At 42.2% G+C, this 15,493-nt stretch overlaps 1 protein-coding gene across 1 annotated transcript in view; it reads left to right on the forward strand.

The window, feature by feature from the left end:
* The window catches only part of nphp4 (nephronophthisis 4), a gene marked incomplete at both ends in the record, with an annotated part of 904,050 nt that overhangs the window by 796,246 nt on the left and 92,311 nt on the right, over positions 1-15,493 (forward strand). Inside the window, 4 exons of the mRNA XM_084333446.1 lie at positions 5,242-5,431; positions 11,009-11,092; positions 11,193-11,205; positions 14,072-14,432. Of these exons, the coding sequence (XP_084189572.1) occupies positions 5,242-5,431; positions 11,009-11,092; positions 11,193-11,205; positions 14,072-14,432 (648 nt within the window). The remainder of the gene's footprint in view (positions 1-5,241; positions 5,432-11,008; positions 11,093-11,192; positions 11,206-14,071; positions 14,433-15,493) is intronic.

A 15,493-nucleotide genomic window follows, 5' to 3' on the forward strand; every position in this document is an offset into this window, starting at 1 on the left:
TGGAGGTCTTATTGATTGATTGATTGATTGAAAACTTTATTAACAGATTGTAGAATGGGTACAATACAGTACAGCTCAATACACACAATTGTTAAGGGGATGCAGACCAGAGAAAGACTTTCGTCTTGTTTACATCAGGGTCCCCCCTTAGGTTTCAGGTTACATACAAATATGGTATGTCATAAATATAGAGATGTAGCAGTACTGTCTATCTATATATATATATGTTACCACTATTTGTAAAAGCCACAACCACGTTACCATATTTGTAATAATGTAAATCATTGTGTCGTTGTACATATTGTGTATACACCGTTAGAAGCTAACATAGGTTCCATCACTCTGAGAGTCCATGTTATGAACTATTACCACAGATATTTTCAGTTTTCAGGGTTGATCTAACAGTTTTGATTATGAAATCTCAGTCAAGGGTACCACAGGTCCTCTTCTCAGACCTGTGGGGCAAAGCACTGCACCATGCAAGCTACATGTCGCTGCATGTTGATCAATAGTAGCCCACTCGGTGCATCACAGTGGGCTACTATTGTGCTAACAACATGCTGCAACGTCTAGCTTGTTAGCCGGCATGAATACCCGATTTAAAATGGTTCTCTCCTCTTTGTATACCTTTGTCCTCACAAGTATTCTGCCAGGGAACTTATGGACACGACAATAGTAGTAGTTATAAGGTGTTTGAGCTTGTAACGTTAGTTAGCTCATAGCTATCGTGGTACACGAGAGCTATGAGCTAACTAACGTTACAAGCTCAAACGATAGCTATGAGCTAACTAACGTTACAAGCTCAAACACCTTATAACTACTACTATTGTCGTGTCCATAAGTTCCCTGGCAGAATAATTGTGAGGAAAAAGGTATACGAAGAGGAGAGAACCATTTTAAATCGGGCATTCATGCCGGCTAACAAGCTAGACGTCGGGGTATGTTGTTAGCACAATAGCTACCAAGCTAAGCTACGTTAGCTTCTAACGGTGTATACACAATATGTACAACGACACAATGATCAAACACCTTATAACTACTACTATTGTCGTATCCATAAGTTCCCTGGCAGAATACTTGTGAGGACAAAGGTATACAAAGAGGAGAGAACCATTTTAAATCGAGCACTCATGCCGGCCGACAAGCCGGACACCGCGGTTGTTGTTAGCACAATAGTAGCCCACTGTGATGCACCGAGTGGGCCACCATTGATCAACATGCAGCGATGTGTAGCTTGCATGATGCGTGTGCAGTACACAGGTCTGAGAAGAGGACCTGCACATGATAGCAACCGGGAGCGTCGCGGAGCATTCCTAGATCCACTTCAACCAGCCGAGCGTCGGGAGCTCCAGCAACTTGTCGATGTGCTAATAGCCTGGAGCCAGCTACCGTTAGCTTGCAGAGGCTATTAGCACACCGACAAGCTGTGTAGCCAGCAGGCTGAATGCTCCGCGACGCTGGTTGAAGTGGATCTAGGTAGCCAGCAGGCTGAATGCTCCGCGACGCCCCCGGTTGCTAACGCCGGCCCCGGCTGGTGCTAACTAGCTAGCGATCGCTCCCGAGTCCCGAGAGCTAACGCCGGTCTGTCTGTCGAAGAATGGAGGCGGGCATTACTAAAACCACAGAGCCAATCACATCACCGTGCGCTATAAACAGCGCCCTGTGACGTGCACCAGGTCGTCAAATCAACATGACCTGATTTACTAGAGGCAAACAGGGGATGGGCTGTAGCTGAGGAATTCGTCAATATAGTATTTAGGCCCAAAAACACATTGATACGAACTCCTATTACTATAATACAATGCTAGAGACTGAAAAATGACATTTATAACGCATAGCCCCTTTAATTCTAAATGTTCATCTCTGGTTCCGTTTATATAACATTACTGCTGTTGTGAAGGGCCAGATTAAACCGAATATATATATTTATTTATATATATATATTTAATTGTATTTGTATATTCTCTAATATTCCCTGATATCCCTTGTATATTCCTTGTACAATATGCATTGAATATCCATTCTAGCCTACTGAACATCCCATAATAGTCTCCATTCTACTATTGGTCGAGACCTTGGTGCCAGGCTGCCATACCCCCAGACCCAGTTCAAACGTACCGCTCAACATGTACGAACAAGTCCTAGTTCCGCGTAGGAATCTGGCTACCGCACCACTAATGGGACTATTTGTTCATAGTGCGTATATATACTGCGCTACTAAAGTAGGACTTCCTTTTCAGTCCAGTTTCTTACCCTCCAATAGAGTCACAGACGTAAAGCCTCCCCGCGACGCCACGTGTGGGAGTAAGGCCAAGTTCGCCTACCATCGGTATTGAGACATCGTGTATATTAATATTTGAATAGTCATATTTGGCACTATATCGTCGAGTTGGACGTAGTCTATTAAGCTAATAATAGTCTGTTAATATATAGTGCTTCGTACGGTGAGAATACTACCGTGGTCAGTACCCCATCGTTTCGGGCAGAGAACTGGCTGCTTATCCAGGGTGGTTGACCCCACGTGAAGCTGCACCCGAGGAGCCCCAGAGCCGACGAGCGAGTGGACCTGTATACCGGATTATTCTACCGACGACAGCCCGCCTTCCCAGGCACGGATTATGCTTTGTATACGTTGATTATTCCATGGATAAAGACCCCCGACACTGCCGTGTGTTGGAACCCCCCCCCCTGGAGAGGACGCAAGGTGAGGAGACGCTCTGCAAGACGAGGTCGCTTCACGTCTCTCCCCCGTGGACCGGAGAGAGCCGGCCCACAAAGAGTCCATCTGCTTTCATCTGTGGTCCAAGGATCGCCGGCGCATTGAACGGCACTACAGTGGGTTCACCTGGGATACCCTTGGCCGGATGAGGCAGCCGGATTTTACCCCCCCCCCCTTCCTACTCCTGTCGGCTTACAAGCGACCGGATTAACCCCCCCCTAGTGTATCCAGTCTATAATCATTAAAGTATCATTGCTGTTCTTCCTTAAACTATTCCAGGTCGTATATGTACCACCTGCGCCTTCAGAGATTGGACATTCTCTATTGATATACCGACGAATACTCTTGCCATAAAAGTGCATACTAATTCCCATTCATAAATGTGATTGATTTGATTAAGTGCTTGCTCTACACACCATCGCTGTGTAGAAATAAAGACCTATTTCTAATTCGTACATTTGTGTTGGATCCGTTTCATCTACGTGACAGTGTTCATCATAATATATTTATGCCGTGTACTGGGTGGCCGAATATTAAGTACAAAGGTAGTGGTAGTAAGTATCATATCTAGTAATACAGTCAGGGAATTGTACCCCTCAGTTACAACTGCCATAGCTCAAACACATATATATGAACCAATCAAGTAAGTCTGCCTCCTCTTTTGTGCAACGCAGCACCACATCCTCTGTCCCCAATGCTTTACCTGTATTTTGACTCCCCTAAGAAGTTAAAGGGGCACTTCACCAAAAAGAAATAATTTTGCACATAATCTCACACACATCCAAAAACTCAAGAGTTTTGTACACGTTCATTTAGTTTGACAGTTATTGACTCAATTAGTTTTAATATGGCCACCAGTGATGTCATCAGGTACACTGAATACTTGTTTTGTATTAATTAGAGCGCAATGGAATGATAAGGTAGCAGTCACTATAAGACAAGGTATTGCTATGTTTCATCAACATCATTTCATGGAGCTGTAATTAACACAACGCAAGGATTCAATGTCCCCGATGACATCACTGGTGGCCATATTCAAACTAAATGAATGTGTGCAAAACTGTGTAGAGTTTTGAGATGTATGTGATATTATGTGCAAAATTAATCAGCATTGTTTTTGTTTATGGGTTAAAGCAGGGGTTCAAGACAGATTCAAGACAGGTTTAAGACATGGGCAGACAAAAGTATTGCCTAGATCATGGATATGTATGATAATGATGAAGTGCTTCTGACGTGCTTCTGAGGATCTGCATAAAATAAATATGACATACCGTTAAAACATTGCTTACAGATAAGGTAAGATGAGGTAACTCAGTCCAAATGCCACCTCTTTCTGCTTTGGAAAATATAATAGTACATTACTCTGATGGCCAGGGTCAGGTATCTCTGATCTATGATATACTTAGATCAAGTAAAATATTGGCTTGGTATAGAGATAACAGTTGATGAATGGGAGGAAGTTTGTCATAACGACCAGGTTCAGACCTGGAACTATTTAAATAATTACAGTACAAGTAGGTTATGCTGACATTACCCCATCTCTAATCCATCATGTCGATGCCAGTATTTCAGACCAATGTGTAAAATATAATGTGCATTGTTTCACTGCTTATGGGGGTGGCCCAAGCATTTTGGAACTTTTGGAAGGATGTACTTGATTATCATCACAACGTATTTATTTGATCTTTTTTTCCTAACTTGTGGGTAATGTGGGGGGTTGGATATGGGAGGTGGGGTTATTTGTGTTGTATTATGTGTTTTCTGTCATCTCTGTTGTTAAAAGTAAAATTACATGTAATTTTGCTGAACTGCATTGTGGCACAAAGGAAGCCTTTCTAAACAGACTTAGAACCTTTATCAACTAAAATACCATCCTACAGTACGTTTCTACCATCTCCTTTGAAACAGGAAGCACCAGACTTCATGTGACATTAAAGTCTTGGTAGAATTAGCTACCAATTGTTTTGGTAAAGGTCTCACTCTCAATGTAATGCAATGGTAATTATACCAATGTATGACAGCTGCTAATCTGACATAATATGATGTATTATTGTTAATTCTACAGGGGATTTAACCAGGTACGCTTAACATCATCAATGCCGTGCTTCACACTCGCAATGCTGTAAACCACTCCACTGGAGCGGGTTTGAAGGTTACATGCCTTGCTCAATGGTATCTTGAGTAACTTACAGTATCCACTGCCCTGCAAGTCCAATGATTCCAACTAGCAACCCTCCGATCCCATTGTCACTTCTCCAACCTTCAAGCCAGACTTCATCTATTCCATTCTTCTAAAGATAAAGATCTATTCCATTCTTCATCTCCTCTCTCTCTCTCTCTCTCTCGCTCTCTCTCTCTCTCTCTCTCTCTCTCTCTCTCTCTCTCTCTCTCTCTCTCTCTCTCTCTCTCTCTCTCTCTCTCTCTCTCTCTCTCTCTCTCTCTCTCTCTCTCTCTCTCTCTCTCTCTCTCTATCTCTCTCTCTCTCTCGCTCTCTCTCTCTCTCTTTCTCTCTCTCCTCCCAGTGTCATCACAAACACAGATGAGTGGAGGCACTTCAAGGCACTGACCAAAACGCTCACCCCTTTGGAAGAGAACATGTTCCACCTGGGGGAGGACCATGTGGTGCCCCAGGTCTACCTGCGGCCCAAGGAGAGTGTCCACATCCCCCTGAAATACCAGACCTTCCTGTGCAACCACACCGTGGTGCCCCAGGTAGGAGTCGCCATGGCAACCTCTGACACAAACTAAGCACTGTGCAAATGCCTCTTTATTTTCCTTCCATTGCACTAATGGTCAATTTAGAATTTTCGTTTTCTCTCTGAAAGCCATGCTGGCTACAGTCATGCTCTAGAACTCTAGAGCAATAAAGAGTTCTCGTCATAATCACAATTATTTAATACAATTACTCATTGACTTTGGAAACATCCTGCATTTATTGAACTTAAAAAAAAAAGTTAAACATGTAGTTTTAACAGTGGATTTCCTTGCACTATATAATTAAACTGAAAAACCAAAACACCCCCTGGCTCAAAAACATGACCTGGCAAAAAGTGTATTACCCGGTATCTTGTTTTCATAATCGTCTGAAGCTAAAATCGTAATTGAAAATTAAATTAGATTAATTGCCACTAACAGTTGAGGCATCAAGTGCTTCCTCATAAACCCAAAGGATTATTAACCACATCACAGCTGATTGATACCAAGGGCAAAACCAGGCGATTGTGACAACGGTACGTGCCGGAGAGTTAATTCAGTGCCTGGCAGCAGTACAGAGGCAGAAGGAGGACTGGAGATAACATTTCCATAGGATCTGACGTTATCTGCTGTGGTTTGGTGGGTTTGTGTTTGTGCCCTTTGGTTGTAGAAATCTGCAGTTTCTTATCTGATGGGCAGATGTAACCTGAAGTAGGGATTTTACAGATTTATAAATGTATTTATCTGTTTATTGGAGTTATCTCATCTCCGTCTGTAGTCCACAAGCAAAGGTTGACACAATACCGAAAGCAATTACGCAGATTACCATTTAAATTCATAAACGGTATACAGTTGTACAGAGTGGCAGAGAAATATGAAAATATTGAAAATGCATTGTGCACATTGTAATGGCTACTGATCTAACTTAGTCTGAACCACACTACCTCTTCCGCCTGTGCGGTCCGGTACCGGACCGCAAATGACATCACGTCATAAATCAGTCTCTCTAGACTGTCTGACATAATTATCGGGTTTTTTTCTCAAACGTATTCAAGAGTAAACATCCTAACCATGTCACAACAGCAGTCATAGTGTATATTTTCAGCAATACGTTTGTTTACCAATAGGTTAACGTGTTATTAGTGAGATTTTAGTTTTTGAAATGTGTTGTTTTGATCCCGGCGATCCGCCATTTTGAATTAGCGTTTGTCGCTGAATGATGACGATTGTAGTCATTTTGAGAAGAGGACATCCAGACTTCTCAATGAGCGTTGGTATTTTTTTAATTATTTAATATTTAATACAATTACTCATTGACTTTGGAAACATCCTGCATTTATTGAACTTAAAAAAAAAAGTTAAACATGTAGTTTTAACAGTGGATTTCCTTGCACTATATAATTAAACTGAAAAACCAAAACACCCCCTGGCTCAAAAACATGACCTGGCAAAAAGTGTATTACCCGGTATCTTGTTTTCATAATCGTCTGAAGCTAAAATCGTAATTGAAAATTAAATTAGATTAATTGCCACTAACAGTTGAGGCATCAAGTGCTTCCTCATAAACCCAAAGGATTATTAACCACATCACAGCTGATTGATACCAAGGGCAAAACCAGGCGATTGTGACAACGGTACGTGCCGGAGAGTTAATTCAGTGCCTGGCAGCAGTACAGAGGCAGAAGGAGGACTGGAGATAACATTTCCATAGGATCTGACGTTATCTGCTGTGGTTTGGTGGGTTTGTGTTTGTGCCCTTTGGTTGTAGAAATCTGCAGTTTCTTATCTGATGGGCAGATGTAACCTGAAGTAGGGATTTTACAGATTTATAAATGTATTTATCTGTTTATTGGAGTTATCTCATCTCCGTCTGTAGTCCACAAGCAAAGGTTGACACAATACCGAAAGCAATTACGCAGATTACCATTTAAATTCATAAACGGTATACAGTTGTACAGAGTGGCAGAGAAATATGAAAATATTGAAAATGCATTGTGCACATTGTAATGGCTACTGATCTAACTTAGTCTGAACCACACTACCTCTTCCGCCTGTGCGGTCCGGTACCGGACCGCAAATGACATCACGTCATAAATCAGTCTCTCTAGACTGTCTGACATAATTATCGGGTTTTTTTCTCAAACGTATTCAAGAGTAAACATCCTAACCATGTCACAACAGCAGTCATAGTGTATATTTTCAGCAATACGTTTGTTTACCAATAGGTTAAAGTGTTATTAGTGAGATTTTAGTTTTTGAAATGTGTTGTTTTGATCCCGGCGATCCGCCATTTTGAATTAGCGTTTGTCGCTGAATGATGACGATTGTAGTCATTTTGAGAAGAGGACATCCAGACTTCTCAATGAGCGTTGGTATTTTTTTAAACTACACTTCCCAACGGCTTCTAGCTGCCTTCAAGCTAATTACTAGTGTATGCATTTTTTTTATTTCTCTTATTACTCAGGATTATATACCACAAAACTGAACATTATTGGCATATATTGGAGCGCAGTTCGTTTGTCTCCCCTATTGTGAACATTTAGCAACCATCCGAATTGAAATCAGTTGGCGGAGCTGTCGCAAGAATAAAAAACCTACTGTACATAGTCAATTTCATTCTCTGTTCTTCATGCACGCCTGGTGATACTAAATCCAAATTGAACTGAAGAGTAGATTTGGCCCAATCCATAGTGTGCACGTTGGCTATAATAAGGTCATTTATAGGCCTCATATTCTATATTCTATAATAATATTTGAAATTGCATGGGTCGGATGGCAGAATTCAGTACTGTATCTACAAAACCTTCTGTTTAATCATCTTCCCTTTATTAATTTCCTTAGATTTTCTGCACACGTGATCTCAAGAAGGTACTGAACGAGCTCAGTGGTAGTTTCTTATGTCTGGTCATTTTTAGCATGGTGTTATTCACTGTCAAAGATGCAAAAAAATCATAATTCATATTCTCCTTTGTTTCATCACAATTTAAGCAAGCCTAGTAATAGACACAATATTGAGTATTCACTGAGGTCCATAGATGTCCCTAGATACCAAGAACATCCAAATGGACCTTGTAGAAGTGGAGCAATCTTCCATTTATGTATTTTAGGCGGATTTTCAGAAAATAGGGCTCCGGGCTTAAGAGGTTAAAGGAACACGGCAACATTATGGGAAATGTGCTTACTGTCAGAGATCGATTCGATACCAATTTCAGTAGAAAGCTCTCTGGCTGCACGCTAGCCTAGCTTAGCACAAATTAATGGAAGGGGATACGGACCAGCTAGCCTAGCTGTTGGCCAAAAACACCTCTCCCTGAGTTTTAAGCTCAGATAGCGGTCCGTATCCGCTTCCATTTATGTGTGCTAAGCTAGGCTAGCTCAAAGCCAGATAGCTTTCTACTGAATGCACAGACAGGTAATTGGTATCTATTTTCTTGTCTGACTCTGAAGAAGACGGTAAGCGCATTTCCCATAATGTTGACATGTTCCTTTAAAGCAGGGGTCGGCAATTCGATCTGGCCACGGGCCAGATTTTCCCCAAGCCATTGCTTGGCGGGCCAGGATCAAAAACAATGGCTAATTTAATATAGTGAAAAAAGACAAACGTTTTTCGCTGGTCTGCATCCCCTTAACAATTGTGTGTATTGCACCGTACTGTATTGTACCCATTCTGCAATCTGTTAAATAAAGTTTTCATTCATTCATTCATTCATTCATGAACAGCAGATCTGCTGTTGCAGATCACCACAGCGAGTGATGAACAGATCAGAATGCATGAAAACACGACTCACCATGCCTTGTTTGTTGTTAAGTCCTCCAAAATCCCTGCTAATGTTTGAAACATGTCACATATCCACTCGCCGCCCTCCAATTCCAGATTGGAGTTGAATGCAGCTACTTTATCTGCCAACTTGAACACAGTTGTCATCATTTCCTCGTTGTTGTTGTTGTTGTCGCCACATATTATGCAGAGAGGACGTCGGCTCGGCACGCAAGAATCACCGACCTGTTGCGATAAACCCGTATTTTAAGTATGGCTCCTGTTTATTAAAAGAAGCGTTATATTTCCCCGTTGCAAAGAAGCTATCCAAAGATGTTTTTTTTTTTTTTTTTTTAACACATTTTGTTACTCACTCCATCTCGAACGCGGAAGTGAAAGTGCGTTAGGGAAATATACACGCGGCCCGGTGGGACTATTCCATTGGTTCTCCCAGTCCACGTCACCATTTCTAGCATTTCAATTGGCTATAGTGACAGACATGCTTTTGATGACTACCGGTAGATAGATACAGCTTCACAATAAAAGACACCCTGGCGTCCCGAGTGAATATTTCCTGCGCGTAAAATAAATATCATATTCTCAAAATAATCTGACGGGCCAGAAATGATTGCTGGCGGGCCAATGTCAGCCCGCGGGCCGCCTACTGCTTTAAAGTGACAATCTGTAATTGTCCTAGTAATTAATTCAGTTCTGCAGCATGTACAGAACAAACAGACCACCAGCGCTTCAACACACCACTCACTTCTCCACTATAGCCTCAAACACCACTCACTTCTCAGTTATAGCCTCAAACAGTGCGACCAGCTAGGGGCGCTCCAGTAGCACACCACATAGCGTGCTGAGTCGCGAAGCGGTCGTCCCGGGTTCGTTTCGCAGACCCGGTGACCATATGCCGCATGTCTTCCCCTCTTCTCCCGTTTCTCCCTCTCTCCTCTGTCGGTCCTGCGTGGCCAAAAAAAAAAGTTGTCGGTCCTGCGCGACCAAAAAAAGCGAATAAAGATAATAAATTTTTTTTTTTTTAAAGTGCGACCAGCTTGGTCAGCAATCTCGCAATACCAGACTACGCCCGGAACAAACGAGATGTGACTTTTCCCACAGAACACAGGTATTTTCTGTGACAATGGACAACCAATACACAGCCACCTCAACCGCCAAAAAACTACGAGGACGCTCTGCAGACAGTCTGAATGCAAAAGAGAGCACACAGAGGCAACAGAGGAATCAGATTTCACATGGATTGAAAACACAGAGGCAATGCCACTCACGGCCAGAAGGGGCCACAATTACACATTATAGCTTTAAGTCATAGATGAGTGGTGAAGAAAGTGCACAAAAAAGTAGAATACTGTGATAGAATAGTACTCTGATAAAAGTAAAAGTCTTCGATAAAAATCGACTGTATTAAAATCATAAAAGTATTTGATATTGAATGTACTCTACCAAAGTATGCATTCTCCATGACATACTTTATGATGTACCTTTTGATACCACATTTATCATAATAAAAAAACTTGTTTTCAAAGTAACCAGTAACTATAATAGGATTAAGAGAAAGTTTAGTAAAAAAGTAGGATATTTCCTCTGAGATGTAGGGGAGTAAAAGTATCAAGTTCACTAAATACTCCAAGTAAAGTCCCAAGTAGCACAAAAGTATACTTACAGAAAAAAAAGAATGTAAAAAAGAAAAAAAGTACATCACTTGTATTAAAAATATTTAGCTTTCGGTTCATAATGAAATCCAGTTAAAAGTGGGTCATTGTCTTGGGAACGCCAATCCAGAAGTGCTGTTGATGGTGTGTCTTATCTCAATCTGGCAGGGGCCGAGCTTCGTCCCCGTGGGCAGGAGTCCCCCGGTGGCTCAGAAGCATCCGTCCAACATGGCGCTGAGCAAGACCATCAAGGTACGAAGGAGGGGGTTCTCTTTGCAGCCTGTTTTCAGTGTATTGCACCATCCTTACCTTACTTTCTGTGTTCTCCCTCTCAAATCCCATTTTGTCTCAGGGCAGGAATTATGGTAAGCTATGGATCTGGGTTGCGTCAGAGATGTATCTTTTTTTCTTCTCCCACCCACTGAAAGACCCTCCTACCAGAGCCTATACGGCTCTGCCTCCTACAAGCGACGGTGCCTCGCAAGATTGAGTGATTTTTTAAATTTTTTCTCCTCAGGCGGAAAAGAGAGTTCTTTACCTTTGCCTTCATACTTCATATACCTGCCTGTGTTTTCCTATGATGTAAGGTCAACAGAGTTGTACTGTGGTAGCATACCTGGTACTTAGGCAAATAGAGAATGCTAAATTGACATCCATAAAATCTACTGTCACTCACGTATGTCGTTGCCAAGGGTAACGGAATATATATAATGGTATTTTCATCTGAGATTTTGAGCTGTGAACTGATTTAGTTAAATTCAGCTTTTGTTTTGGCTAAATCGTTTTGGGTATAAAGAGCAGCCGATGGAAAGACGCACACACACACACTCCCTCCTATGCTCCCACACAAGACACTGCTCAGACTCGGAGCGCTACTTTGATGTGCCGACTGTCTAAAGTTGCACTAGCCATACTAAAGTTTGTCAAACACAATTATATGCTGCGAACGGCTGTCATCACTGCAAATAAGTAGTTTGTCTCCCGCTAGCCGACAACACGTCAAGCTTGGGAGTGTCGCAAGCGGTGCTAACTGTGGTTTTAGGGGACAGACTGACACAACTGGCTATAATCTACTTTTAATGAACCCTTCCATGCACACAGTGATCTGATATTGTTTTCCATTTCATCTGCCTGGTCATCTGTTCATAATGTGCTATTAGACCCTAACAAATGGAAGAGATAAATATCGTCTCAACTATTATTCTGCTCTTTATTAATCTAAGCAGAGGGATGTGAGGATGGACTCAAGGTGTTGCCTGTTGGTGGTCTGGTGTTTCAAAGAGTGCCATAGCAAACAGTCACAGCTGCAGCAGCCAGTGTGTCCATCCATGTCAAAGTCCTCTTCAGCAAGGCACTGAACCCCTTCCTGTGCCAGTGCCAGGGTCAAAATACAGTCATGCATTGAGAACAACAGCAAACGGAGCTCTCAAGCAGGTACATGATGAGTAGTGACCCAGAGAGTGCTCTTGACCGAGAGGGTGCTCTTTAGAAGGGAGCTACATATCAAAAAGAAGGAAAACATGGGCGGCTGGGTGGTTTTAGCACTCACCTACCACCGCAGGGAATCTGGGTTTGATCCCCGCTGTCGTTACTTCCGGCTTGGTCAGTTATTCTTTACGAACACAATTAGCAGTATTTGCGGGTAGGAAGCTGGTGGGTTATGAGTCCTGGTCGTTGCAATAGTGACTCCTACTGGCATCGTCTGGGCCTAAATCTTCATGGGACTGGCATTTATTGGGCATGGCTTTAAAGAGAAGACTTGTTTGGTTCCATTGAGCCCATTTTCATTCAGATATCTTTAGGTCAGAGGCCCCTTTGAAAATGGCTATGCCAATTTCCCCCAATTCAAAAGTAGCTTGACTTTGGAGACTTTGCCAGGGAGCTAGCATGACATGGCTGGTATAAAGATCTATCGATATGGATCCAGATCTCTAGTTTCAGATGATGCCACGCCCACTACACATAGGCGCCCGTTTCAAGATCAAACACGGGGCCCTTATCTTATATTCACAACATATTACTTTTCAACCCTAAAGTCTTACAGCATAATGCTACATGTAATATACTGAATGAAATGGCTAATCCTGAAGTTTCTCAAGATATGATGCATTATACATGCATCTTCCATATCCAGAATCACAATAGCAAGGCAATGAAAATATTATGTTTTAGGCAAATTTGCATATAAGGCAGGAAGCTACTGTAGCCAGTAGCCACTGTGCCAAACTCACCATGATGCAACTCAACTAGACCAGAGATTTACATTAGTTTGTTTATGTCAGGAGCAAGGTTTCTTCTACAAGGTGAAATACTTTGTCAGTAAACATCTTTCTGTGTTGATGATGTGCCTTTTAAAGCTCTTCCACCGCACATCAGTTATCCACATTGGCACAGTGTGCATTTGCTTTATCAATGCTAGTGAGTGGGGCCCATTTCAGTTCAAACAGGTGAAACATATGCCACTATGCCACTACATTTGTGCAAACTTCAGCCAAGGACACAATTGAACTGTTTTCAAGTGGTTTCAAACACCTACCGTGTAGATTGATGTACAACGTTTTAGCAATTGGTTGCGATATATTAAACACCAATATGTTGACTAACGAGATCTGTGGCTGAGGCCTTGTCCACACGTATACATATATATATATATATATATATATATATATATTTTTTTTTTTTTTTTTTTTATGTAGTATTTTCTCTGCATTTTGGCCTCCCGTCCCCAATTTGTTTTAGGTCACTGAAGAGATTAAAAAAAAACGGATTTTAAAATACAGCTTTTGGAAAATGTTAATATTTCTAAAACACTGTTGGTGTGGACAGGATTTATTTAGAAAACGGAGGTGTTAAAAATGTATGACCTGGCCTGAGCGGGACAAGGTGGGTGGGGGGGGTTGAGTGTCCTTTTAACTACTCTTTTAACTTTAAGTAGAAGAAGGGAGGGGGCACACCAAAGAAATAGTAATCACAATACATTACAGATCCTGTTGAAAAAATAGGTGATTATTTATTGTTATTATTTGTATTTATTTATTTATTTATTTATTTATTTATTTATTTATTTATTTATTTATTTATTTATTTATTTCATTTTATTCTACAAAGACCCTCCCCATCCTACAGTACCAAGCATCTTCCCATCTAGCCCACCAAGACCTTCCCCATCCAGCCCACCAAGACCCTTCCCATCCATCACACCAATACCCTGCACACCAAGACCCTCCCCAGCCTACAGTACCAAGACCCTCCCCATCCATCACACCAAGACCCTCCCCATCCATCACACCAAGACCCTCCCCATCCATCACACCAAGACCCTCCCCATCCAGCACACCAAGACCCTCCCCATCCATCACACCAAGACCCTGCACACCAAGACCCTCCCCATCCATCACACCAAGACCCTGCATACCAAGACCCTCCCCATCCAGCACACCAAGACCCTCCCCATCCAGCACACCAAGAATCTTCCCATCCATCACACCAAGACCCTCCCCATCCAGCACACCAAGACCCTCCCCATCCAGCACACCAAGAATCTTCCCATCCATCACACCAAGAATCTTCCCATCCAGCCCACCAATAACTAGTGGTCAAAAACTCCATTAGATACATTCGACTGCATTATTCTATGGGTTATACAGCCCCCAAAAAGCACCTGAAAATGTTGCTAATTGCAATCATCTCTAATGGATTACGTTTAGCCAGTGACCTTCCCAACAAGCACGTAGGACACAGACAACAGACGAGTGAGGGAGGGGAGATGGGAGGGGCAGACTCAACAGGATGAAAAGGTCTGGTAGTCTGTCTGGGCTTAGCAGAATCAATCCCCCATGCACCTACCTCACCTCAACCCTGCTGTTCTTGCTGAGTACAACACCCTGAAATGCTCACTGTTGCAGGGAGTGATGTAATATTTGCCAATCTGCGAAGATGGGGTGTCAGTACTGTGTGTGTGTGTGTGTGTGTGTGTGTGTGTGTGTGTGTGTGTGTGTGTGTGTGTGTGTGCATTTGAGCATTTGTATCTGCATGTGTGCATGTATGTGTGTTTATGTATTATTCATGAGTGTGTGTGTGTGTGTGTGTGTGTGTGTGTGTGTGTGTGTGTGTGTGTATGGAGTCCCATCACTGCTGTACTGCACACCTGTCAAGAGGTTAAGTCTAGATCAAACCCGTGTCCCACTAAAACTGACAAGCCCCCTAATAGCACAGCTGTCACGGTACTGTACCAACACTGACAAAATCCCTCAGTCAGCACGCATCATCAAAGTGGCACACCATGCGTCTGTGCTGTAGGTCAGCAGTGGATGAACTGGCAGTATACGCGTCAGACATACAGACACCTTGAGTTTGTCAGGGTTTGATCTGTGTTAGATTTGTGAGTCAACAGCTTTCATGTGCTGATGTGTATCTGGTGTAGCGTGTGAATGTCTTTGTGTTGGGTAACATTATAAGCAGTGTGCAGAGCTGTTCTTAAAGATAAATTCACACCACATAGAAGATTGGAGAAGCACATGTGTACGTCTTCAGTTAGCAGGATCTTAAAAAGTCTTACATTTAATAATCATAATTGTAGGCCTTCAAAAGTCTTTAAACGGTCTTAAATATGATTTTGATAGGTCTTAAAAATATTATTGGATTTAGGAAGTT

Source organism: Notolepis coatsorum (genome assembly GCF_963971535.1).
Source record: "Notolepis coatsorum genome assembly, chromosome: 17".
Classification (NCBI taxonomy): domain Eukaryota; kingdom Metazoa; phylum Chordata; class Actinopteri; order Aulopiformes; family Paralepididae; genus Notolepis; species Notolepis coatsorum.